Here is a 26,627-nt window from a genome sequence, read left to right as displayed (position 1 = left end):
GGAGGAAGGTAGGAATTATAACAATTCTGGCACTTACCACAAAAGTGCGAAAAAGTTATCGCAGTTTGCGGTAATACCTATGTGAAGCGCTAAGATAGCGCACTTTGCAATAAACAGCCTATTACCATAAAACATGTCCCTTTTCCTATCGCATGCGATATTTAGTGCATTTTGATAAAAATCCAGGCCTAAGATAGGCTGTAGAGAAAAAACTTGACATGATAGAAGAAAACTAACTGCAGTTTTGAAATCAGCATGCCTATTTAAGTCTAAAACAGCTGAAAAATCAAACAACAGGAATTATGTTAAAAATTGTTCCCCAGTGTAATATTAGACATAGTAGTTTAGTTACACAGCTGGTTCATCCCTGGAGATATGTGTGTTCTTCTCTTAGGTTATGATCTTCCACCTCTCGATTTCTGCTTTCGTAGGTAACACACAATTTTTGCCAGGCTCTCAGAACTGAGAGTTTACAATTTGGGCAGAATGGGGTCTGCAGGTGATAGCACAATTGATGGATGAAGGACATATAAAATCATTTTTAGACCTGCTTACGGAGTTTGATTTGGATCAAAAACATACTTACAAGAACGGCATTACATACACATTAGGAATAAAGAGCTGGACAAATGAAAACAGGGAGTTTTTGTCTGAATTATTGGATACGGAGGATCCAGTTCATCACACAATCTCCTTTTTTTTTTTTTTTTTTTTAACGGAAATTGAGGGGGAACAAGCTCTCAATGCAATATGGGCAGTTAATACAAGGCTGAGGAAGAGAACTTGGATTTAATCTTACAGAGGAGCAATATGTGCAATGTTTTAAAAGACTGCGCTCATTCATGTGTAATGTCAAACCAAGGGAAACATAATATAAATTTCTAATGAGATATTATATCCCGCAGAAATTAGCATGAATGATGCATTTTACTAATTCAGCTTTATGCATTAAGTATGGATCTTTCCCAGGAACTCTGCACCAGCAATTTTGGAAGTGTCCATGCATTGTTACGTATTGGGAAAACATCATTACATATATTTACAGGGTGAAGAAAATTTTGCTTCCTCTATGTCCCAAGGTGCTGCTTTTTGATAATCTGATTGGTATTGCTCCTGGCCAGAAATATGTGAGATTTTGGTTATGTAAAATTTTATTGTTAGTTAAAAAAGTCATCCTCCAGTGCTGGATGAGGGAGGAGGCACCAACTTTAACCCAAAGGAGGAACTTGATACACAGCATGTGTGTGTACAAGAAATATGTTGAAAGGACTGACCTTCTATGAAAGAAAGAGACATTCTTGCAGATCTAGGACTTATGTTCAATCATTACCACCTAGAGCCCGTAGTGATATTCTGAATGACCTTTGAGTATAACTGAGACATTATTTGTGAACGTCCATGTTTGTCCAGAGGGATGTAAATGAGCCGAGGGGAGTGGGAGGAATACTGTCAGGGCGGGGGAAGAAATCTTGAATTATTAGGGGCACTAGAAAGAATCCACCAGTGTTCCCAACTTCTTCAGTAATGTTGTTCTTGTGTTTTCACTGTTTGAAAATTCAATAAAAATGATTTAAACAAATTTTTTCAGCCAGAATTAAAAGTTACACCAAAAGCCATCTCTACGGCTCAGCAGTGTGATGGAAGACCCAGGTTCAATTCTTAGGCCCAGTTTCTCTTCACTGCATCAGCCATGCCTGTGGATGCTGCATGCACCGCCACTAAACATCAGACAGTATTCCAGAAGGAGCCTTATTTGGCCCCTGGCCAAGAACCATCATGGTAATGACTGGGGTGGGTGGTGGTTCTAACTCAGCTGAAAAACCAAATCAACAGAAACAAACAAGAAATTTAGCCTGAAAAATATGGTTTCACACATTCTAAAGACATGCTTCTCAAATCCTGATACAAGCATGTCCTTGGTAATTATTCCAGAAGGCATAAATTAAACCATAGCTAGACAAGGGGCGACTTACCTTGAGATAGCACCTCCTGTAACCTCCCGCAGGAGACGGCAATGATGAGGTACAAACTCAAGAAGCCTGCCATACATGACCTGGAGGCCGTTGGGGTGGGACTGAACATACTGTTCCACTATCACCTGTTGGGAAAGTGACAGAGTAATTTAACACAAAAATATCCAATATGAATAATAATTTTCAAGGATGAACAAACACCACAAACTTTAACACTCCTATTTCCCTCTGCTCATATAAATGCTAAGGACATGCATAAAGTACTACATATAACAAGCTCCTATTAAGGCAAAATTTGGTTAAGATGTTTGGATTACACTGTTGAATCCTCGTGTGTGGGACATCTAAAACAAAATCACATCTAAAAGCATATTTCCTAGTTACATAAGAAATTGCCATACTGGGTCAGACCAAGGGACCATCAAGCCCTGCATCCTGTTTCTAACAGTAACCAATCCAGGCTACAAGTACCTGGCAAGTACTCAAACACTAAGTAGATCCCATGCTACTGATGCCTGTACTGATGCCAGTGGCTATTCCCTAAGTCATCTTGATTAATAGCAGTTAATGAATTCTCCTCCAAGAACTTATCCAAACTGTGACATCCACAGTTACTAATTTTCTGTCATTTTTGGGATGGATAGACAAAGATCATGAAATGACTCCATCAAAATGGATAATACTTTCAAATTCCTGAAGCCTGTTTAAAAAGGGGTGAACAGAGTTTCTGTCATGGACTAGAGGGTGGACTCACAGAGGCTGACGGTCAGGACCAAGTCACCAGAATAGAATCAGGAGGCTGAAGCGTGGTCAGACAGGCAGGGTTGAGACAGGCAAAGTCCGTGCAACATCAGGAGGCAGGCCAAGGTCAGGGCAGGTAGAGTTCAATCACAGTCAAGAGGCAAGCAATAGATTTGGGCAGGCAGAGTACATACAAAGTCAAAGGCAAGTAACAGTCAAGGCAGGCAGTAGACAAAGCAGAGTCAGGAATCAAGCTGGGTCACAGGAGAAAGGCAACAAAAGAACTGCAAAGCACAGGAAAACATGGAACCAAAACCTGTTGCTCAGGCATCGGCTACAAGAACTGAGCTTCCTTTTATAAGAGTAGTTATGATGTCATCAGGGCGTGCCCACAGGAAATTCTGTGCACTGAGTCTATAAAACTACCCTGAGGACCCTAAACAAAGCTGCAGAATACAGAGGATCAGGATACCGAGGACCATGATGGATTCAGGATCTTGAGATATGGGATGCTAACCACTGTGCAGCAGTCTATGATTTGTAGCGTGTTACCGTTTCCTTTTACTAAGACTTATAGTGCATAATTGCACACTTCACTGAAGAAAATGCAAGTTTGCTAATCATAAAAGACAGACAGCAGGATGAATTAGCCATGACACGTGGGTGATATCATCCGATGGCGCCGAATTTCTCTAATTCAGTAAAATTCTATTACTAAGCATGCATGGGAGTTTTCCCATGCACTGCCTTGTGAACCTCTCAGTCAGCTAGAGTTTAGCTTTAGCTAGGTAGTCTACTCTGCAGGGAGGAAGTTAATTCATCCTGCTGTCTATGGAGAACCCTGTTTACATTAAGCAAACATGCTTTCTCCAACGAAAAGCAGGGATGAATTAGCCATGACATGTACCAAGCTCTCATGGTGGAGCACTTGCTGAAAAAGAAATCTGGAAACCCCATGATATATGGGCAGCAGCTTAACATGAAGACTTTGGCTCACTCAGCTTACCCCAAAATCCTTTGCTAACTTAAACTGCTGGCATACAATGAACTTAAGCTGACCTGTGCGTGAATGGCTACTGAGAGCCATCTAGAATGAATTCAGACCTAGCCAGATATGATGAAGGGTCATGAGGTCACAACCAACATATGGACCAAGCTTTGTTCTCACAGATTCCTATCTCGACTGAAAGAGGCCAGTTAAACTGAATATCCTCCGAGGTTAAGACTCTGATCAAAGGCCTGGAATGAGTGACAGAACAAAGACCTACTACAATGATTGATAGCCATCATCAGACACGTCGCCTACTGAAACTAATCATCAGACATGTGGGCCCTTCTTAGGCCTAATTGGATCTTAAGGTGGGAGGCGGTTCCAGGGAAGTTTAGACAGTTTGCCTAATTTGATAGGACACACGAGGTACCTGATACTTTATGCAGTCCCATCAGGGATCATTGAATGTTCTTATCTATAAAAACTCAGCACTGACTAACAAACGCTGAGACATGCAGGGAGAGCCCTTAGCAAACAATGGGCTCCCACTCTATATCTCCCAGGGGTCTAATATGATTGGCTTTTAATATTAAATAAACAAATTCAGCTAAAAATCATAAAATTTTTAAAATTTTACACACATCTCACAACTAACAAGTATGTCCGCTTCTCCTTTTAGGGTTGCGTCTAAATAAGATATCCTTTAGTTTGTCTTTCCTTTGTGCTTCAGTAGAAAAGCACTTAGCATATGCTGTATATATTTTTTAAAAATATGAGTACAGTCTAGATTGACACTAGTGAGAAGATGTGACGTCATCAAATCATGCGCGCAGCTCTTGAGGTTGCCGCTGGTCTTTAAAATGTGTTACAAATGAATTGGTTGATATTGAGTTGTGAGATGTGTGCAAAATTTTAAAAATTTTATGATTTTTAGCTGAATGACGTATCAGACGATTGGTTTTGATAGCAACCAAAATATATTTTAAAAGTTATTCAGAATAAGTAACGCTATTATTTTAAAGGTGAAAGATCTTTCTGTTCCCATTATGCTACGGTTGTTAGACAATGAAATAAGAAGTAGCTCTTCATCTTAGGCTTAATGCTGCGGTATTGTCTATTGTTTTGGTAGAACAGCGATACATTGATTGACATTTGTGGGAGGATGTGACGTCAATAGAGCCCACATGCGTTTTTTTAATTCTATATAAACACAGCCTGATAAGCAGCGAGTCTTAACACTGCATTAGCGATTTGGTCTGCGGATTTTTGAACCCTAAGGTAAATCTTGGCAAGTAACTGCTGTTATATTGATGATTGGATAGTGATATTAAATGCTTTGTTATTGTACATGATAGAAGTATTTAAACATAATATTTATCGGCATGAATATAGTAGTGAGTGTTGTAACAATGGCGTTTTCATACCCCCATTTTTACATTTGTTTGACACAATATCTAGAATGTGTAGGACAGTGGCAACACTAGAGGAATGGAATGAAACTAAATGTCAAAACATGAGTTTAAATAATATATCGAAGGAGTATACAAAAGAAATATAGTTGTATAAAATCCTTTATCGTTAGGAGTTTATATTTGCCGTTTTTAAAGAAGTATGTCCGCTTCCCCTTTTAGGGTTGCATCTAAATAAGATATCCTTTAGTTTGTCTTTCCTTTGTGCTTCAGTAGAATAGCACTTAGCATATAGTGTATATATTTTTTAAAAATATGAGTACAGACTAGATTGACACTAGAGAGAAGATGTGACATCATCAAATCATGCGCGCAGCTCTTGAGGTTGCCGCGGGTCTTTAAAATGTGTTACAAATGAATTGGTTGATATTGAGCTACAAGTCATTTTGGTACCTATTTTTAAGCGCCACAATCATTCATACCATTGCGGATATTTGGACCAATGTATACAATGTTTTATATACCTCTATTTCTTGTTTGTTTTTCAAAATGATGAACTAGCTATAATTCTCAGTTTGGAACATAAACAACTGAATATCGGGACTAACACACTTCGTTCTTTGAAGCAGTGAAGTCTTCTATATAACTAAGGTAATTATTGAATAAAAAAAATTTTTCTAGTGTGTAACAAAACATGGTAAAAATAATGTTTTAATTTTACCCCCGATTTATTATGAATTTTAATAAGAAATAATGGATAGTTAACTATTTAAAGAGTATTCACATGGCAGATATAATGTATATTTTTATATATATTTTTTTTTTATATATATATATATTTTTTTTTTGTGTGTATGTATAATCATATGTATATGTATAAGTATATTCTTTGATTTACTTTATTTTTAATTTGCCTAATTTTAAATGGTGTTTCTCTAATTATATGATAATTTGTGATATTTTTAGGATTGATTTTGTTACTTTTTACTACATGAAAGATTGTTTATGCAGTTATGTAACCATCTCAAGCAACATGAGGTAATGAGATTGTACATATATTCTATTTTTATCAGTTTTAACGTTTGATTTTATTATTAAAGTGTATAAAATTTAATTATTTATATTTTTAGCCCCTGATGCAGCCTTGATTGGCGAAACTTGGCCGAAGTCGGGCTTTAGAAAATAAAATTCAACAATAAAATCCTTCCACGACATAAGGTTGTCCCCTTGTTGTTTTTTGCCTTGGCTACATGATTAAGTTGTAAGCTATACCACTCATTTTTTCATTATCGTGCCTTACTGTAAACCGTTGTGATGGTTATCTAACTTAACGACGGTATAGAAGAGTTTTTAAATAAATAGATTGTCTAGACCAATGGCTCCCAACTTGGGGTCTGTGAGGCCATCCCAGGGGGTCCTCCAAAAGGGATGCCAGAAAGTTTAGTTAGGGAGAAAAGAAGTGATCTGCTGCCTCCTGTGATTAGCTGAGCTGCTGCCACAAGCCAGGAGAGTGAGAGTGGGGCCTATTATAACCCTAAAAACTTTACCCCAGATTGCTGCAGACTAGGAGAAGGAGGGACAGAGGGGGGCCATTCACACCCATGAGAAGCCTCAAACCACACTGCATGTGTTTAGCAGAGGTGGGGAAGAGAAGGACCGATTATCAACCCCATTAAGGCACTGCATGAGGATAAGCACCAAACGTAGCTGTCAGAAATGTTTCAGCCTCTGCTGCATAAGGAGGAAAGCAGAGGAAAGCTGGGTTATCACACCAGTGAAACATTTCCCACTATGGCCACAAGCTCTGCCACTGGACTGAGACAGAGAGAAGAAGAGAGTTGTACTAAAAATGTGAGAATGGCTCAAAGGAAAAAAGGAGGAAATGGGCCTGGGGTTGATAGTATGAGGGGGTAAGACAGGGAAAAAGGAATGAGACAGGAATGAAGAAATAGAGGATAAGGAGGGGGTCAGGAATCTATGATAGACCTGGTAAAGGGGAATGAGAGTGGATGGCAGTCTATCAGGGGAGAGAAGAAGAGGCCCACCAGGAATCATGCTGGAAAGCAGCAGAGAGAGAGGGTGAGATATAGGGCCTTAGATAAAGGGAAGATTACAACCACATATCAGAGAGGATGAGACAAACAAAATGTATTTAGGGGAACATACAGACAGACATGGAGCCTTCTTTGCTTTGAAAAGCAGGCTAGTGTTTTGCTTTTTCTAAAATCTAAATTATTTTGTGACTATCATTCTCTATATGTGTTTTTAAGAATCATAAAAGAAAAGAAAAGCAGTCTAAGAGGGTCAATTTTGAGGGAGGGTTTCAAAATGTATGTGGCTTAACAGCTGTTTACCCATGTAACAAGGCCATTTAAAAATTGCTATTCCCTTCCACTGTGAATTAAAGTACCTATGCTGTGAACAGCATATATATATTTTTGCCTGTGTGGGAAGAGAAGGAACAGGGCTAGGTTGGGGAACAAAAGATTTAATTTTGAAATCCTTGTGCATACTTTCACACATGTACTTTGCACTTGCTTCAAAGCAGATGAAAAGCATGCAGGTCTGCAGGCACCAGTGCTGATTTTCTGCCAGGCCAATCAAAGTTGTCAACCCGGAACTTTTTTGAACTTGCTTCCTCTTCCCCATTGTAGCCAGATTAGAAAGTGAAACGGCCTCAACCTTCTATTATGAGGGCAATTTTTAAGTAGCTTTAAAAATTACCCTCTCTATTTATTCAGTTTAGATCAAAGTTTTACACATTATGAATGATTCTGGTGTGCATCTCATTATTTCTTTTGCTATGGCATGAAAAACAAAATATGTGGAGGGGTCTGTGAAACCTTTTGAAGCCAAAAAGGGGTTCATGTTATCTGAAAGGTTGGGAACCCCTTGTCTAGACAGCAATGGGATTTGAAGGTATGAACTGAAAACTAGGTTGCAGCTTTGCAGATGTCTTCAATGGACATCACTCCTAAGCAAGCCACCAAGGTAGTCATGGCTGTTACTTGATGAGCCTTGATAGTCTGATCTAGAGGCTGGCCAGAGTATAGCAATGTACAAAACAGTCTGCTAGCCAGTTGGATAATTGTACTTGGCAATGGCTATTCCAAGTGCATTAGAATCATAAGAGACGAAAGCTGAGAGGCCTGATAATGTGGTTAAGTTCTCTTTAAATAATATGCCAAGGTCCATTTGCAGTGAAGAGAGTGCCTTCTCTTCTGATGTGCATTTCTATGAGCCGTCTTCCTCGGCGTCGATGAGCGGGTTCGAGTGGGTTCAGTGAACTGAAACCCACACGGCTCATAAGGGGATTTCTGTGAAAGAGGAGTTGCGGCCTCAACTCCCTTCACTGGCCCTGGTGGATTGACCGACCTGGCCGAGGTACCCTCTAGCGAAGCAGACCTTTTAGACTGAGTCTTCTTCGGTCTCTTCGCCGGTCCTGGCGAAGACTGAGTGGACGATATCTTTAGACACGCGATTTTTTCCACGCGTTTTCTTTGTGCCCTGGGGGACATACGACCACAGACCCGGCATGAGACTTGGTCATGTTCCGGTCCCAGGCATATATAGCAATAATTATGTCCATCTGTAATGGACATAATCTTACCACATTGGCAGTACTTAAATCTTGATGGCTTAGGAGCCATCACTGCCCAGAAGAAATGAAGAAGATAAAAATTTGAGAAAAAATCTCTTCAGAGACGAGGAGGAGATAAACCCCGCGTGCAGACTTGCTCGCAGAAAAAAAAGAGACTGAGGTAACAAGGCAATCGCGTGGGAAGCTCACTGTGCAGCCGAACAGAGTTCTTTGTAAACCGGCATGATGTGCTTCACGAATGTCGGTAAATAAAAGTTAATAAATAAATAAATAAAAATAAAAAATAAATAAAACTGTACTAACTGAGAAAACTCCGCCTACTGACCGGTCGCGAGGCACTCCCAGACAGCATGGCTAATTCAACCCTGCTATCGACGGGAAAAAGAGCGTGCGAAAAATAAAACAACAAATCACAAGCGTACCCAACTCCACGGGGTGGCGGGTGGGTTTCGTGAGGACTAACATCCTGCTGTCCTGTGAGAACACCTATTACAGGTAAGCAACTCTGCTTTCTCACAGGACAAGCAGGATGGTAGTCCTCACATATGGGTGAATAACGAGCTGAGGATGCCCGCGCATGTACCAAAAACACCCAAAGACGTGCAACATGCACAACAATGGGCGATTTTTGGAGAACGGGCAGCCTGAAAATCCCAGCAGGCCGTTGTAGGAAGTTGGGTATTAAGCTGAGAATAAATTGCGCAGAACAGACAGGCCAAAAAGAGAATCTTGAGCACCAGCTTTGTCCAGGCAATAGTGGGCTGTAAAGGTATAGAGAGAACTCCAAGTAGCAGCCCTGCAATGTCAGCAAGAGGCACAGACTGAAAGTTTGCTACCGACGTTGCCATTGCTCGAATGGAGTGCGCTTTAACCCGTTCCTGTAGCAGGCGGCCTGCTTGTTGGTAGCAGAAGAAAATGCAGTCCGCCAACCAGGAGGACAGGGTCTGCTTTCCCACCAGGATACCCAGTTTAATTTTATCAAAAGAGACAAATAGCTGGGTGGACTTCCTATGGCCTGCAGTGTGTTCCAAATAAAAAGCTAATGCACATTTGCAGTCCAAGGAATGCAGAGCCCGCTCACCTGAATGTGAATGGGGTTTTGGAAAGAAAGAAGGCAAAACTATACATTGATTTAAATGGAACTCAGACTATTTTCGGCAGAAATTTAGGATGAGTGCGAAGACCACCCGATCATGAAGAAATTTTGTGTAAGGGGGGTATGTTACCAGTGCCTGCAGCTCACTGATCCTGCAAATAGATATCAAAGGTAAAAGGAAAAGTACTTTCTAACGGGCGGATACAGTAAAAATCACGGGAGAGCGGGCGAGCACCCGCTCTCCCGGCGCGTGCACAGGCCACTCTCCTGTGTGCGCGATTCAGTAAGTTAACTTATTTAAATTAGGGCCCGTGGTAAAAAGAGGCGCTAGGGACACTAGCGCATCCCTAGCACCTCTTTTTGGACAGGAGTGGCGGCTGTCAGCGAGTTTGACAGCCGACGCTCAATTTTGCCGGCGTCTGTTCTCAAACCCGCTGACAGCCATGGGTTCGGAAACTGGACACCAGCAAAACTGAGCATCCGGTTTTCAACCCGCGAGCCACAGGCCCATTCTAAATTTTTTTTTTTTAACTTTTGGGACCTCCGACTTAATATCGCCATGATATTAAATCGGAGGATTTATTTTATTTATTTAGAAACTTTTATATACCGGTATTAGTGGGGACATCATACCGGTTCACATATTAACAAAAGATTTAGAAGTACATTTCAACAGGGGAGGCGAACTGGGCAGGGGGTTAACCTAGAGCAGTAGGGAAAAATAGATTAAACAACAAGAAATCAACAAGAGGTCATAACAAGAAGACAACAATGTACATTGTGATTAAATTCCTTAATATAAGGAAAAGGGCGGTCACCTAGGGGGTATGAGCAATAGAGGGAAGGGAGGATCTATTCTGTGTAGGCTTGGTTGAACAGGAATGTTTTTAGTTTCTTTTTGAATTTGATGGCGCAGGGTTCAAGGCGCAAGTGGACGGGTAGGGAGTTCCAGAGGGCGGGGCCGGCAATGGATATGGAGCGGTCACGGGTGGAGGAGAGATGAGCTGCCTTCAAGGACGGTACATGTAGATTACCTTTGTTGGCAGATCTGGTAGCTCGGGAGGACAGGGGCGCAGTGAAAGGGAGGTCAAGCCAGTTGGAGTTGTGTGTGTGGATAGATTTGTGTACTATGGTCAGGGTCTTGTAGTGTATACGGAAAAGGATGGGAAGCCAATGTAGATCCTTGAGGACAGGGGTAATATGTTCGTGTATGCGTGTGTTGGTAATGAGCCTTGCAGTGGCGTTTTGCAAAAGTTGAAGGGGTTTTATTGAAGATAAGGGGAGCCCTAGGAGGAGGGCATTACAATAGTCCAGTTTGGAGGTAAGGGTGGCTTGGATCACTGTGCGGAGATCTTGGGTGTACAGCAGGGGTCGGTGTACAGCAGGGGCCGGTGCCGGGGAAGTGCACAGAAAAGCAGTTTTTACTGCTTTTCTGTGCACTTCCCCGGCACCGGCAGAAATTAACGCCTACCTTTGGGTAGGTGCTAATTTCTTAAAGTAAAATGTGCGGCTTGGCTGCACATTTTACTTACTGTATCGCGCTGGAATAACTAATAGGGCCATCAACATGCATTTGCATGTTGCGGGCGCTATTAGTCTTTGGGGGGTTGGACACGCGTTTTCAACGCGCTGTTACCCCTTACTGAATAAGGGGTAAAGCTAGCGAGTCAAACGCACGTCCAAATGCCAGTTAACAATGCGCTCCACCGGAGCGCACTGTACTGTATCGGCCTGTAAGTAAGATGTCGTAACTCGCAGGAGTGCAGAGGCTCAAACGGAGGTTTCATGAGTCTCGCTAAAACCACATTAAGGTCCCAAGCCAGGGCCGGGGGACCGAGAGGGAGCTTGAAGTGAAGCAAGCCCTTCCTACAGCGTACTACTAAGGGTTGTGCCGAAATAGAGACATTCCCTGTACCCCGATGGAAGGCGGCCACCGCGCTGACATGTACTCTAATGGAGGAAGTCTGTAAACCCGACTCAGAGAGGTGCCAGAGGTAGTCTAAAAACTGAGTTGTGGGGCAGGTAAAAGGGTCTAACTCCTTTGAAGTGCACCACAATGAAAATAGTTTCCATTTAGAATGGTAGGATTTTCTAGAAGGCTTTCGTGAAGCTATGAGGACCTGGGATACAGAGTCCGACAGATTGAGAGGCCGCAAGATTAGCCTTTCAACATCCAAGCTGTCAGTGACAAGGCCTGAAGGTTGGGATGGCGCAACTGTCCGTTCTTCTGAGATATCAGGGACAGATCTGTGCCTAGCCAATGTTGCGGACACACCGAGAGGTCACAAAGGATGGGGAACCATACCTGTCATGCCCAGTAGGGGGCTATTAGAATCATTAGGCCCCCTTTCTCTGCGTAGCTTCACGAGAGTTGTTACAGAAGGGGAGCGCTGGAAGAGTGATCCCATCTCGAGGGGATTGTGTGCCCTTGGGCCTCGGCACAACCCCAGAAACTCCAAGGCAGCACAGAGGGTAGGCGAGGCGTGTCCCAGCATGGGTGGAAACGGACGGTCTGACCCTCTGCCAGACCTGCATGTTTCTGGGCCAACACATAATGTTGGTTAATGAACAGTCCTCCGCCCATTCCCAGTCCTTTCGGACCTGCCACAAGGAATGACAAGCAGCAGCAGACCGGACTATGGACGAGGGCAGACGAAGGCTCTGGAACATAGAGACTCTAGACGTAAGGCAAGGAACTTCGAAGACTCAGGAACAAAGTCAAGTACTGGGTTGAGGCTGCCACGCAGCGCACCCTATACAGCCCACTGTTAATGGGCGGACCCAATGGGCTGGTCACGGACCACGTTAGAATGCAAAGCAGGCTCTAAACGAGGTGTGGAATAGATGAAGCTGGAACATGGCGAAGATTCGGTAGAAGCCTGTACCAAGGCGCGCCCTACACAGCCCATCCTAGGCTGGTTGCGGACCACGCTGGAATGGCACAGGTTCAGTCAGAGTCTTAGGCATGGACTGAGCATCCCCAAGAACATCCAAGGGCCGGAACAAGAGTCAGGTCGGAGGACCAAGACGGAACTTGGCTTCAAACAGGAAACAGGACCAAGACGGGACTTGGCTTTGGGCAAGGATGAACCCTCTGGAGACTTGAGCTGCGAACAAGACGACAGGCAATGTACCAAGAGCACGCCAGGAAAGGGTGGCATCGAGGAACCAGGGGTTCTGGAAGCAGAGGTGAAGACAAGGCATCAGGAAGTAACATCAGGAACCAAGAACATCGGTTGAACAGATTTCTATTGAATTGGGTCATATAACAACTGATATGCCGCAATACGAGAGATGAGCATAGAGACATGGAAAACCCTGCGCCCAAAAGCGTCCAGGAACCTTTGTTCCTTCCCAGGAGGAGCTGAAGAATGAGGTTTTGGACATTTGGCTCTCTTCTGGGCGGACTCCACCACTATTGAATGATGAGCCAACTGTGTCTTTTGGAAGCCAGGAGACGGCTGTACCAAATAAGTCGCGTCAGTCTTGCGGTTAACAGGAGGGACCGCCCCGGGATGTTCCCAGTTGCGCTGCAGAAGATCCAGTAACACATCATGTACTGGAATGGGCATTATTTATTTCGATGGATCCAGAAATTGAAGGACCTCCAGCATTTTATGCCTGGAGTCTTCTTCAGTTTGCAGTGTGAATGGAATAGTCTCCGCCATCTCCCTACTGAAATTGATAAAGGAGAGGTCCTCCGGTGGAGACTTACGCCTCTCCTCAGGTGGCGAAGGTTCCGATGGGACATCGACAGTATCCTGGGAATCAGAGGAGACATCTGTCCACGGATTATAAGGCTGGTCTCCAGCATCCAATGGTGGTCCAGGTGGTAAAGAAGGACCTCTCCCGGCCTTTGGCACCGAGGGTATCAGTGCCAGCATCAATGGCCTCGGGCCCGGCATTGTGACAGACGAGAAGGCATTGACGGCATCGGTGACTTCGCCGGGCGCCTCAGTGCACCCGCTCCAGAAGGCCCCGGAACGGGCTCCGGCATCGATGAACCCTCCTCATCTGAGGAGAGAGGGATGGGCGAAGGAGCAAGGGGAATCTGTGATTTCCCCGGTGCCACCGGCAGGGCACTGATGAGGACATCCAGCTTGTCAAGGAGAGGAACAAGCACCGGTGGCACCGGTGCCAGCACAGGAACCGGTGCCGATGGCCTCGGAAGGCTCTGGATGGCTTGTACCATCGCCTCTTGCACCATCCGGTGCAATTCCTCACGGAACGCTGGAGCGGTGAACCCCAGGGTCCTGAGTAAGAGGCATGGCGGGCATCGCCGGAGGGTCCACCGGTCCCAGTGGAGTCTCGGCTGCCATGCCCACCGAAGGCAGAGAACGCCTCGGTGCATCCGGCTTAGAGGAGGGTTGAGGCTCCTCAGCCCAGGGCTTCTTCTTCGGTGGCTCGCTTCCGACGTTGAAGCCACAGATGTCCACATGGTCAATGGCATAGATTTTCAATGTCTATGCCGGTGCTTCTCTCGTTGCTTGGCCTTACCTGTATCCTGCACCAAGGACGGGGACGCTGAAGACTTTGACACAGACTGAGAATCATCGGTATCAGATCGATGGCGTGGTTTAGCCAGTGACGGCGGTGATGAAGTCTGAGATGGCAGGCGCTGCTTCATGTGGAATAAGAGCGCCATTTTCTCCAGACGTGCCCGACGGCCCTTCGGTGTCATTTGGGCACAACTGGTACACGAATCTACGTCGCGTGTGGGGCCCAGTCAAAGTACACAGACCAAATGAGGGTCTGTGATTGACATTGTCCTAGGACAATAAGGGCACCGACAAAAACCTGTTCGCCACCGAAAAATGGGATAAAACCTACAGTGAGGACGTGGCTATCAACGGCGGAGAAGGGAGACCCCCAAAGGGGTATAAACTTTTGCAAATTTGCAAAAAATTCCTGAAAAGAAATTTCCTGTCAGGAATTTGTGAAGAGTTCCAAATCCGTGTGGCAAAAGCTGTGTGGAAAAATAGAGACTGAAGGGAGACCACTGCTGGATGCAGGGTTAGTGCCATGCTGGGCATGCCCAGTAGGTGCAAGTCAAAGTTCTAGAAACTCTGACAAAAGTGTTCCGTGATTGGGCTCCATCCTGATGATGTCACCCATATGTGAGGGAAGTGATTATCCCCTTGTACAGGTCCTTGGTGAGGCCTCACCTGGAGTAGGGGTGATACGATACAGACTTTCAGATACTTGAAAGGTTTTAATGATCCAAAGACAACGTCAAACCTTTTCCATTGCAAAAAAATCAGAAGAACCAGAAGTCACGATTTGAAACTCCAGGGAGGAAGACTCAGAACCAATGTCAGGAAGTATTTCTTCACAGAAAGGGTGGTGGATGCCTGGAACGCCCTTCCAGAGAAAGTAGTGAAGACCAAAACTGTGAAGGATTTCAAAGGGGCATGGGATAAGTACTGTGGATCCATAAAGTCTAAAGGATGTGAATGAAGAGAAGAGGCATGGGGGTGGCTTGAGGGAATGATGGCTACTACCTGGAGATGAATATCCTTATTCAATAATGCGACTTCAACATTGATCTATGCTTCAACGGCAAGAGGAAATGTGGAGAAAAGAATTTGCAACAACATAAAAGCAGGGGAGTAGCTGGCTTGTTACGGCGGTTACTACCCCATACCAAAAAAATACCTGATACTTCACTTTCAATGCAAATCCAGCATAACTCTCTGCTTCAACGGCAGGGGAGGAAATTTGACAATTCACGCATATCCAGCATAGCCCTCTGCTTCAACAGCAGGGGAGGAAATTTGACAATTCACGCATATCCAGCATAGCCCTCTGCTTCAACGGCAGGGGAGCAAGTCTGATATTTCACTTCAATGCAAAGCCAGCATAGCTCTCTGCTTCAACGGCAGGGAGGAAGTTTGACACTTCACGCATATCCAGCATATTCCTCTGCTTCAACGGCAGGGGAGCAAGACTGATACGTCACTTTCAATACATAGCCAGCATGGCTCTCTGCTTCAACGACAGGGGAGAATAAAGAAAGGTTGATCTAAATTCAGGCAACAATCAACAAGGACTGAATTACACAGTCTGAATAAACAGATAAGCATGGGTGTAGCTTGCTTATTGCGGTGGTTAATACCCCTAACTAAATTAAGCTATTTCACTTAGATGCAGTTCCAACACTGCTCTCTACATTAATGGTGGGGGTGGAAGGGAAATAGAATAAAAAAAGGTTACTAAGAGCCAAGAGAAACAGATAAGTATGTGAGAGAAAAAAAAAAGTGTGAAAGCTTGCTGGGCAGACTGGATGGGCCGTTTGGTCTTCTTCTGCCGTCATTTCTATGTTACCATCCTGCTTGTCCTGTGAGAAAAAATTATCCAGCTAACAGCCTGTATCTTCAGTAGCATGGCCGAGCTGCTGAATATTTATTTATTTATCTATTTATTTATTTGTTTTTATATACTGACATTCACCCAAGGGTATCACATCGGTTTACATAGTATTTAATGAGATAGTGTGATAACAGGTCATACTATCTTTATATTGAGACATTGTAAATAGCAGCTGTTCTAAAGTTAGCTAGATAAGTTTATCTGGCTATCCTAAACTTATCTAGCTAACTTTAGAACAGCCCTATGGTCCAAACAGACTTAACCGGAAAAGTTATCTGGCTAAATCTGAATATCCGAGTTAGCCAGATAACTTAACCAGCTAAGTTGGCTCCTCCCTGAAAATGCCCTTGTCCCACCCACCACTTAGCAGGCTAACTATTTAGCTGTAATACTAGTTATCCAGCTAAGTAGTGGATATTCAGCCGCTGCCGCTTACCCAGCAAAGTCCTAACTTATCTAGCTAAATGACGCTGAATATCATCCTCCATATTTTTAAATATTTAACTTTGTTTTTCTCTGTATATAAATATCTATACACACACACACACACACAAAATACAACTAGGTTTCAGAAATGATGTCAAGTTGTCTAATGAATGTATCATCTGTGATTTTTGGAGACATTAATTCCAAGAAATACCCAAATTTATCAATTAAAAAGAATTTATACTACTTTGATTGAAGGAAATCTCTGAAACGGCAAGCTGAGTCAAAATGGAAATTTTGTACCTTACCATTCACTATAGGAAAAATATTCAAATTATGTTGTCACTTCAGTAACGGTGATACCAAATCCTTCCATTACCAGACACTTTGTGAAGTAGCACAAAACCTTGCCAAATGTCTCTCAGAACCTATACAGCAAATCATTCATACCAAAACAGCATGAACTTTCAGAGCTAAAACTTCAACAACACTAAGGAATAGTCATGGTTACAGCAGCAGGCTGAAAACAAAAGAAGCCTGGATTCAGACTCTGCTGATGCTGCTTGTGACCATAGGAAAGTCATTACCTCAGGTACAAATGCTTAGTAAATAGCGTCCTTAGATTGAAAACCCTCTGAGGACAGGGAAATGCCTATTGTACCTGAATATAACGCACCTTGAGCTAGCAATGAAAAGGCATGAGCTAAATTTCTACCTAGCACTAAAACACCTAAATACACCATCCAGTGAGAAAATAGAGTAAGCTGGACTGCTACAGAACCTACATGCCGGCAGAATACAAACCCTCACCAAATACAGTATATGAAATCACAAATTAGATATAGAAATATGCAGACAAAAATTGAATTCTCTCTTTGTTCTGCTATCCACTCCAGTTTCAAAACACCCTGCAAAAGGAGCGGAGCAGGGAACAAGAGAAGAGAAGAGGCTGGAATAGGGAGCAAGCAGCTCTTCTTTGCGTGACACTGTACTCTGTCTGCTCCAGGCTCACCTCCCCCCAACCTGCATGCTGCCTAGAAGAGGAGGAGCTGAGCAGAAAGCAAAGAGCATGTTCTATAGTGTGTCATCAGAAAGCTGCAGAGCCAATTTAGCCAAGGGCACCAGCTCCAGGTGGTGGCAGTGTTACCAGCTGGCTCTCCATTAGAGATATATTTTAAAATCTCTCTTGCCTTACTGAGGCCTTACTGTTTATAAGAAATGCCAAAGGAGAGTAGAAAATGAAGCAATCCCATCCTCTTCCCCCCAAAAATATGATTATATTTTTAGTCACGTGCTTGCCAGCTTTCTCTTCTGCTAATGGATCTGTTTGCAACTCACCACCTAGTGTTACCAATTGGCTCCATGTCATCAGAACTGGATAATCCAGGCTTTGTCTTAAATTCCGAACAGATGCAGAACAGATCTGCTTTTCTGAATATTCATAAAGAACATTCACAATATTTGTTTACATCCAGGGGTAGACAGTTTATGCACATAAATCTCATGAAAATTTATTGCAGATATCCTTAGAAACCGATCTTTTGGATGTCCCTGAGGGTTGAAGTGTGAGACCATTATAAAGTGTTAGTTTAAATTCAGTGTGCTATCATGTGCTAATGCAGACTACCCAAGGCATGAACACTAAATATCTATTACACAAATGTTTACCATTAGAACATAAGAACTTGCCATACTGGTCAGAACGAGGGTCCATCAAGCCCAGTAGCCTATTTCCAACAGTGGCCAATCCAGGTCACAAGTACCTGGCAAGATGCCAAACAGTAAATTGGTCCCATGCTGTTAAAACGCAGTGATAAGTAGTGACTATTTCTTAAGTCTACTTGCTTTATAACAATTTGACTTCTCCTCCAGGAATCTGTCCAAACCTTTTTAAAACCCAGCTACAGAACAACCCTGCTGTGTTTGAAGGCTGCTTCATGGCATAGATTTCATAATCCAGAATCCTCACTTTCTAAGAACACTAATTATCCGTACCTCATCTATGTAGGGTTTCACCAACACCTGGCCAACAAGAGTTTCTGCATCTCGAGTTTTATCAATGGTGGCATAGGTGCGCAGACAGTGCCGAATGATGTCCACATTGGATGTCTGGAGGCCTTCTAAAAGCAACCCTTCCAGAGACTGCTGCAGCATTCCTGTAATTCCAGCAATGCGCTAGAGGAAAAGGAAGGTGGAAACAAAAAACACTTCAATAAAGATAGCAAGCTTTAGGCACAAGACAAAAAAAAACTATTAAGAGCAGTTCACCATTCCAGGATTTATTTTTTCTTTAATTATGAATTCTATTTTCAAAGGGTTTAGATGCCTATTTTTGAAAATTCACTAAGGCAGAATTTACTTTTTTCTGTTCGTAACGCTATTACTACATAAGAGGCCAATACTCAAAAAAACTTATCTCCTAAATTTAGGGAATTAAGTTTGTTACCTATTAACCTCCAAACTTAGAGATCTAAATTTTCAGCTGAAAATTCACTAAATTTAGGGACCTAAAACTTAGACCCCTAAATTTAGGTCTTCTATTCAGTTTCCTAGATTTAGGAACTTGAGTTAGATACCTCATGCTGAAAATCAATGCTAAGCATCTAACTATTTTTTCTTGTCCTAATTCCACCCATGTAATTACTCCTTTTTTCTTTTTTTTTTTAGGAGCGTAGTGAAACTAGAAGCTTAAATTTAGGGATTCTGCCATTCTGCCTTAGTGAATTTTCAAAAATAGGCATCTAAACCCTTTGAAAATAGAATTCATAATATCAAATATAATTTCCTAACACCAATGCTGTCTTGCTTGGTTCTCTAGTGTCAGAACGGCTTATGATCCCAACAACCTCACACAGCTATTCTTCCATTTATGCTGAGGGCATAAAGTATGCCACAAAGTCAAAATAAAACATATAGGTTTTGTATATTATTTTGAAATAGGAGCAAAGGTCATATAGTATGATGAAAGTGTGAGGATGAGATCCTCAACTACTCTGGGGCCCCAATCCTCACTTTGGCAGCAAACCTATTTTTTATTTATTTATTTTATGGGGACCAAGCATTTGCTAAGTTAGAAGACTGCAGCAGAGTGTTGCCTTTTTTGATTTACAATTCACTTACAGCACAAATATCTACCAGGATAGTCTAAAAAGAAAAAGACAAGGCATAGCTTGCTGAGGGTAAGATGGCCGACGTCACCAGTAACTCTACATCTCCTAGCTCAGCATCCGATGGGGTGAACAATGTGGCAGTGGCAGTAGGAGTGGCCTTAGATGTTAAGTTTGAAAAGGTCCACAATAAATTTGATGAGATGCAGACTTTGCTGACCAACACTACCAAACGCATGCTTGACCTTGAGACTCTTTTCTCCAATACAAAGGACCATGTGCATAAACTAGATATGGAGATCGCCACTTTAAAAGAGGGGAAAATTAAGTTGGAAGCCAAGGTGGAAGATCTAGAAAACCGATCGTGCAGAAACAACTGGCACTTGATCGGTCTCCCAGAGTCGACTGCAGAACAAGATCTGCAAAATATCATTTATGAAACGATTGAACAGAAATAGACCTAACTGATTCCTGAGGAATTCCACTGATAATCCCCTTTTCTTTGGCATGAACTCTACTAACCACTACCTTCTGTTTTCTAACACAAACAGTTTACTATCTAGAATCAATCCCTACGACTGTTCAGATTATTTCTGAATCTCCTGTGAAGAACAGTAGTAAAGGTGTTCTGAAATCTAAGGGCTCACCCTTAATCTAAATCTTTTAGGTTATATTCTCAAAGAAGTTAGACTAATTTGCTTGACATGATCTCCCTCTAGCAAAATCATGTTGCCTTGGAGCATGTAATTGATTCTCAAAACTCCACTCTCATTTCTTTAGTAATGACTTTATTAATGTACCCACTGCTTCAATTTGAGGTAGAATAAAATATATGGCACTACTTAACAGCATTGTTCCATACAAGCACATTCCTAGACCTCATGTTAAAGAAAAAATTCAAAATTTTAGGAATGCAATGTAGTGCTGTATCTTCTCTCCTTAAAAATTTTCCTGGGGAAAGAAGAGAGGAGAGAGAGTACCGGAAGCTGGTTTCCCTGCATTTTCCCCACCCTCTGTGACGTCGGCAGCTGGAGACCAGAGGCTTTAAAATCTTTTGTGCAAAAATGTTGTTGCTGGTGCCTCTGTATCCAACAGCAATGAGAAAGAAAGAGAAAAGGCAGTGGATATGCTCACCCATTTCAGCCTACTACTGCAGCCTCATCGAGCCAACTGTCTATGCTGCTTTTTTTTTCACCAGGTACACCTAAATCAGTAGAACTTGGAACAGTTTGCACCATTCAAGAGGAGACTGTGGTTTCCCTGAGTTCCGCTGGGTCTTCACCTCCACTGGTTTTCAACCTAAGTTCCAGAGGATCTGTCAGTCAGGCAATTGCTGAGGATTCTTTCTCCCCACTGCCTACTGGAGATGGAAGCTCCTCACGATCTCTTCCTGGAGGTGGGATGACTCCCACAGGTTATGTAACTGGGCTTGCTTTACCATCTTCTAAGCCAGATATTATAATTTTAGATATGTTATGGGCTATCTTCAAGCTGGACCAGACTGCAACCTCAAAAATTGACTCTCTGGCTAATGTCATTCATAATAATTCTGTATTTTTGAAAAAAACATCCAGTTATTTCTGAACACTGGAAAGCTTGGTGAACTGGAGCTTAAATATTTTAAATCTCAGGAATGTGTTGCAGTCCTTATAAAGAACTGTCAGTCTATTCATCACAGACAAACATTTGGGCAATTATAATTATAAAGTTTATTTACCTGAGAGAAAGAGTTCCTCTTCTGTTTCTTCTCAGCCAGAAGGTCCTGGAAATGTAGTGTACCTTTCTGCTTTCTTAAAGCAGTCTAGCTCAGAGAATTTGGATAGGTCCACTTTATTGGTAGTTTTTGCCAGAGAATCAGATAAAGCTTGGACTAATACTTTTCTTTTGTCTCACAAGTAAAATTTTCATGAATCAAAAATGTATTTGTTCCCTGATGTTGTCAGGGAGACTCAAGTTAGATGGAAGCTTTTTGTTGTTTAAAAAACAAAACAAAACCTAGAGTTTTAGCCTTAGGTGCTACTTTTATACTATGCTTTTCTTACAAGTTTATAATTAAGCTTCAAAATGTTAAATATGTCTTCATAGATCCTATCCAATTAGAAGCTTTTTTCAAGGTAGACAGACTGCAGCTAGGGCTAGCAAGATGAGTTATGTAATTTCTTAGGTAGACACTTAGTAGATAAGGTGAATTCTTTACTTGTTTAAAATTGTATTTCTTTTGTGCTCTTCTCTTTCCACTTATGTGGACTAAATGGCAATTGTAATTGTATTTATATTGCTTTTTCTTTTTTCCTCTTTTTATATTCATGCCTATGTTATTCTTTAGTAATATAGAGGGTACTCAATAATAGCCAAAAATCCACAACAAACAAACAAAGATTTGGCTGAAAGAAGAACTCTATATATGTTCTCAAGCAACCATCATACTTGGCCACAGTGAGCTGAGTGGCTTATATATGCAAGCTTGTATAGCTACTGGGCTTGACTAATCATAGGTTGCTGAGAAGTTTTAAGAATGCTGACACAGTGGCCAAGTATGATGGTTGCTTGAGAACATATATAGAGTTCTTCTTTCAGCCAAATCTTTGTTTGTTTGTATGTTATTCTTTAAGCATGAAATTTCTTGCTTGTCTTTTTTGAAATTAATAAAGAGATAGTATAAAAAACAACTTCCTTTTAAAGGAACATATTGTAATACCTCATTCAAAAATATCAGTGTATGTTGATATAAAGTTGGTGTTGACATAAGGAGAGTCATTTTCAAAGGGACGTCTGTGGTTAAAATAGTGCTTCACCCACAGAAATGTCCCTTTTGAAAACTGCTTGTTTGCACATAATTTTAAGTGCATCAGGAAGAGACAGAATCTGCATGGAGTTTGCATTTACAAGCATGTGTTTCTATTACAAAAAGCATGCGTGTAAATTCCCTGAACACGTTCTCTGCACAAAGTAGCAGGTGTAGCTTTGTGCAGGTGGTTGGATACTTAGGCATACAACAGCCATAAATATATGTGGGCAGTTATAAAATTACCTCATATTGTTTGCTGTACATTTAACCTGTTTTCTTATCCTCATAGAATATCTGTTACTACTCAAATTGATACCTACGTCTGTCAAGGTCTTTCACATTTGTCCGTCCTGTCAGTGTTGCAAATTTTATTAGATGTAAGATGTTGTGAATATATGTCACGAAACAAAAAAGACAAAGTAGAATAAATTCCAATGCTGTGCAGACCACACTCAAAATCAAAAAATCTCGATTTTAAATGATACCGCATCAGCAAGCCAGACAACGGCAGTGATAAACACTTGCCGTCCGGACTACTCGTCACTTGCGGTTAGGTGTTTTAAAGTATATATTTTAAGTGTGATTCAAAACAGTGTTAGAATATCAGCTGGTCCCTGTGAATAAGCTTCAGAAGTTGAATCCCCGACAGCGGCCGGTGTTTCGCGATACTAAGATCGCTTCCTCAGGAGTGCTTTATAAATTGTTGAAAAGGGTGCTGACAAACAAAAAATCAAAATGTCAAGAAATTGAAAAATTTGAATTTATTCTACTTTGTCTTTATTATTCTACTTTGTCTTTTTTGTTTCGTGGTTTTGATTGATAAGACTAGTGCCGCAGTTCTATGTTTCATTGTTTTGTGAATATATGTCATACATATATGAATCTTAATTTTATTTGTATGAAGTCCATGTGGACTGCTCTCCTACCCAAGTAAGCAAAATTTTGACTATTAAGTTCAGGGACAAGTTACAATAAACTGGTGAAAAATCCCTAGTCAGACATGAATAAAAATCATATCAAATAGTTTAAAAAGATTTGATTTCTGATCTATATATTTAAACAAACTCCTAGATCAAGCAAAGTATTTTCTCAATCATTAGCCCAAATAGTTCACAGAACGTTTAAGTCCCCCTTACCCCCATTCACCCTTTCACCCACTCTCTCTCCAACCCCCTAATCCTGCTTTTCCTAGCTTGTCTACTTTTATCTTCTGCCCTATTCTTCTCCCAATCCCTGGAGGGTTTTTTTTCCATCGCCCCTTCCCTCACAAAATACAGTGGGGGTTCTGGCTGACCTCCAGCTGCCACAAAAGTTTGACTGGGAGATGGAGGCAGCAGGAACAGCAGCAATAGTGCTGCTAAGCTCTGCACTGATTTGTTAGGCCCTGCATCACAGCCTCAGCAGCACATAAAGGCACCATGATTGTCCACTGCTGGGATCTTATAATACGGTGCATGACTATCTCCTGCAATCAGGTCCAGTGCCAGCTGGGCCATCAATATGATCCCCTTTCCACAGTGAATTTTCTATCCTTTCCTCCCCGGAGGTTGAAAACACCATTCTAAATTCTCTCTTCAAAGGACACTACTTCACAGAGGAAAAGCAAGGGTCATTAGTATAATTTCTATAAGTACCCAAACAATTTAGGAGCTTGAAGTACAGATTAAAGACTATGATGAAGATTTTAGACAATCAGATGGCCAGATCCAGATCGACAAATTTTTTTATTAAAGACATGAGCTTGTTTACATGCTGCAAGTCTGGGATTCCAAGCTCAGAATGATTCACTCATCTTATACTCTGCCAAGATCATTAAAATGAGCTTGAGTTGTAATTCAGTAATACTTGTGTTTGTGAAGTGCTTCAGATAAAAGAGCTATAAAAGCACAAAAATGGCATTGAGGCTTAAAACTACATAGGATTCTGCTATTTTTAATTCACTTTTATATCTCACAATATTTCACAGACACTGAGCCAATATTTCCCACAGTGACATGGTCTCAGTCATTTCCTCTCCAAGTCACTAGATATTTCTGATATAAAAAATTGATCATGTGATACTGATACGCTGCCTATACAGATTAAACTCTGTGAACTCCAGAAGATACTCTATGACATAGAACAAGTACTAAGAAGGGTATTAGCAGTAAATACAAAAGATTGAGAGCACTTCTGGCTATCGAATGAGGTTCATGCCTGTCATGATATATGCAAAATAAATCTATTTGGAAATACTGCCCCCGAGAGTCAGTCCAAATGCTATTAGCAAGGATAATGGCAACAACTTGTTTCAAAATAGGCACATCCTTCTATTAACTAGTAACAAGAACTTGTGTCATCAACTCTTCAGTTGGACCATTAATCTTCCAAAGTAGTAATGGTTGCACAGATACTGATCTATATTACTTACCGGACGAACTTTGTCCAGCAGAGGCATACCTTTGCTCTGCACAGCATGGAACTGCAACTGGTTGAATTCTGTGGCAATCCTCTCCAAAATCTGTCCAGTCAAAAGTGGGCTGAGAAATAATTGATCTCTATTAGGAAAGGGTTCCCAACCTAAATAAACAAACTATTAGAAAACTGGCTATGCGCTACCAAGCAGTGAGTACCTAGTTTAATTCCCAGATCAAGACTTTGGTACTTCAAGTCGACCAAGGCTAGGTATGCTATACACATAGCATTCACAGACCCTGAGGAAGTGAGAAAGGAGCCATAATCATCAAGGGCATGATACAAGGTGCCACAAAGAACTTTGCCGCATAGCTCCCAGCTACAAACACTAGACTAGGAACAGTGCGAGAGTCTATTAAAATAGAGGAAAAATCCCCTGGTGGTTCTGATAGTAAAGCAACTCCCAAAAAATGCTTCAGAAAAAGGGCTCTGTGCATTGTGTGTTAAAAGCTGTCATCTAGGCTAGATCAGCTGTAGAAAGGTCAATTTTTAAGACACCAAATGGTAAGGGTAAAGCTACATTTGGGAAAACGGTCACAGATCTAAAACTAATGAATCAATTTGGGCACACTATATATGAAAAAAGAAGGCAAGGAACCAAACATACAAAAGAAGTGCAAGCCTATATAGGATGGTTGAAATGTTCCAAGATTTCAAATGGTAAACATACCAGAAATACAATTATTTTAAAACAGCTTTAAAGTGCAATATTGCTTTACCCATCACATATTGCTAAATAAAGTCAGTACAAATTTGCTAGCCAACTCATCCCTATGGTTTGGTGTACTGACTGTCACTATTGCTCAGATTTGGACAAAGTTATGACGGGAAATAGGAGAGACAGTCATGACACCTGTGTACCTTAGAAAGGAGAGCATTGCTGATAATTCACTTTAAAATAATTTCTAATAATTATAATATGAAGAGGTTTTATAATTGAAAACCTCCAGTATTAGATTACAGTTCTTTTATGAGAGATCTGTTTTATCACATAAGGATAATAAAAGCCTCTCTTTGCATGTGAATTTATTTAGTATGGCAACCATAGCCTCCTCTTGAGGCCAGGACTCCCTGAGATGCGCACACTTGGGACTTGATGACAATCCTTCCAAAACAGAACCTGTTACCAACATCAAAAGAAAAATCAATTCTGGTATTACAGACTATACCTGCTGTGTATTTTGCCAAATTGCTATATTACAGATGTGGGTGCAGGTATGATTGGTGATAAAAAGTGACGAAGAGGCAGTGACACTTTTTGGCACGTCACACAAGGAGTCATTCTTGTTCGCCTACGTTTTTTGTTTTTTTTTATCATAAGTAACTTTATAATTACTGATAAGTATTCTTAGCATTTAAGCTTCAGTTTTGTGCTTTGCTTTTGCTAGACAAACACCGCAAAAGAAGATGCTAGATAAAATTGCTGTTTAGAACACACCAAGTTCGTGCTGACACTCCAGCTTAGTCAGGCCCATAGATAATATTTGCATACAGAGCGAGAACAAATTTACATATAGCCATTTGGATTAATTGTTTATAATAAATGCCAGTCATAGAAATATTTTGACAATTGTGTAACCCAGTTATTGGTTTAGGGGTTGGAAATGTATGAAGTGTCAACCCTATATAATGCCCTATTAACAGTAAAATCATTTGAAAAGAGCTTCATACT

At 41.6% G+C, this 26,627-nt stretch overlaps 1 protein-coding gene across 1 annotated transcript in view; it reads right to left on the bottom strand.

The window, feature by feature from the left end:
* Positions 1-26,627, bottom strand: part of COG2 (component of oligomeric golgi complex 2) — a 237,479-nt gene that overhangs the window by 111,876 nt on the left and 98,976 nt on the right. Inside the window, exons 6-8 of the mRNA XM_029594187.1 lie at positions 24,912-25,020; positions 18,602-18,781; positions 1,974-2,098 (exon numbers count right to left, since the gene is read on the bottom strand). Of these exons, the coding sequence (XP_029450047.1) occupies positions 1,974-2,098; positions 18,602-18,781; positions 24,912-25,020 (414 nt within the window). The remainder of the gene's footprint in view (positions 1-1,973; positions 2,099-18,601; positions 18,782-24,911; positions 25,021-26,627) is intronic.

Source organism: Rhinatrema bivittatum, chromosome 3, assembly GCF_901001135.1.
Source record: "Rhinatrema bivittatum chromosome 3, aRhiBiv1.1, whole genome shotgun sequence".
Taxonomy (NCBI): Eukaryota; Metazoa; Chordata; class Amphibia; order Gymnophiona; family Rhinatrematidae; genus Rhinatrema; species Rhinatrema bivittatum.
The sequence above is the reverse complement of the archived record's forward strand: the minus strand, read 5'-3'. Positions and strand labels throughout refer to the sequence as shown.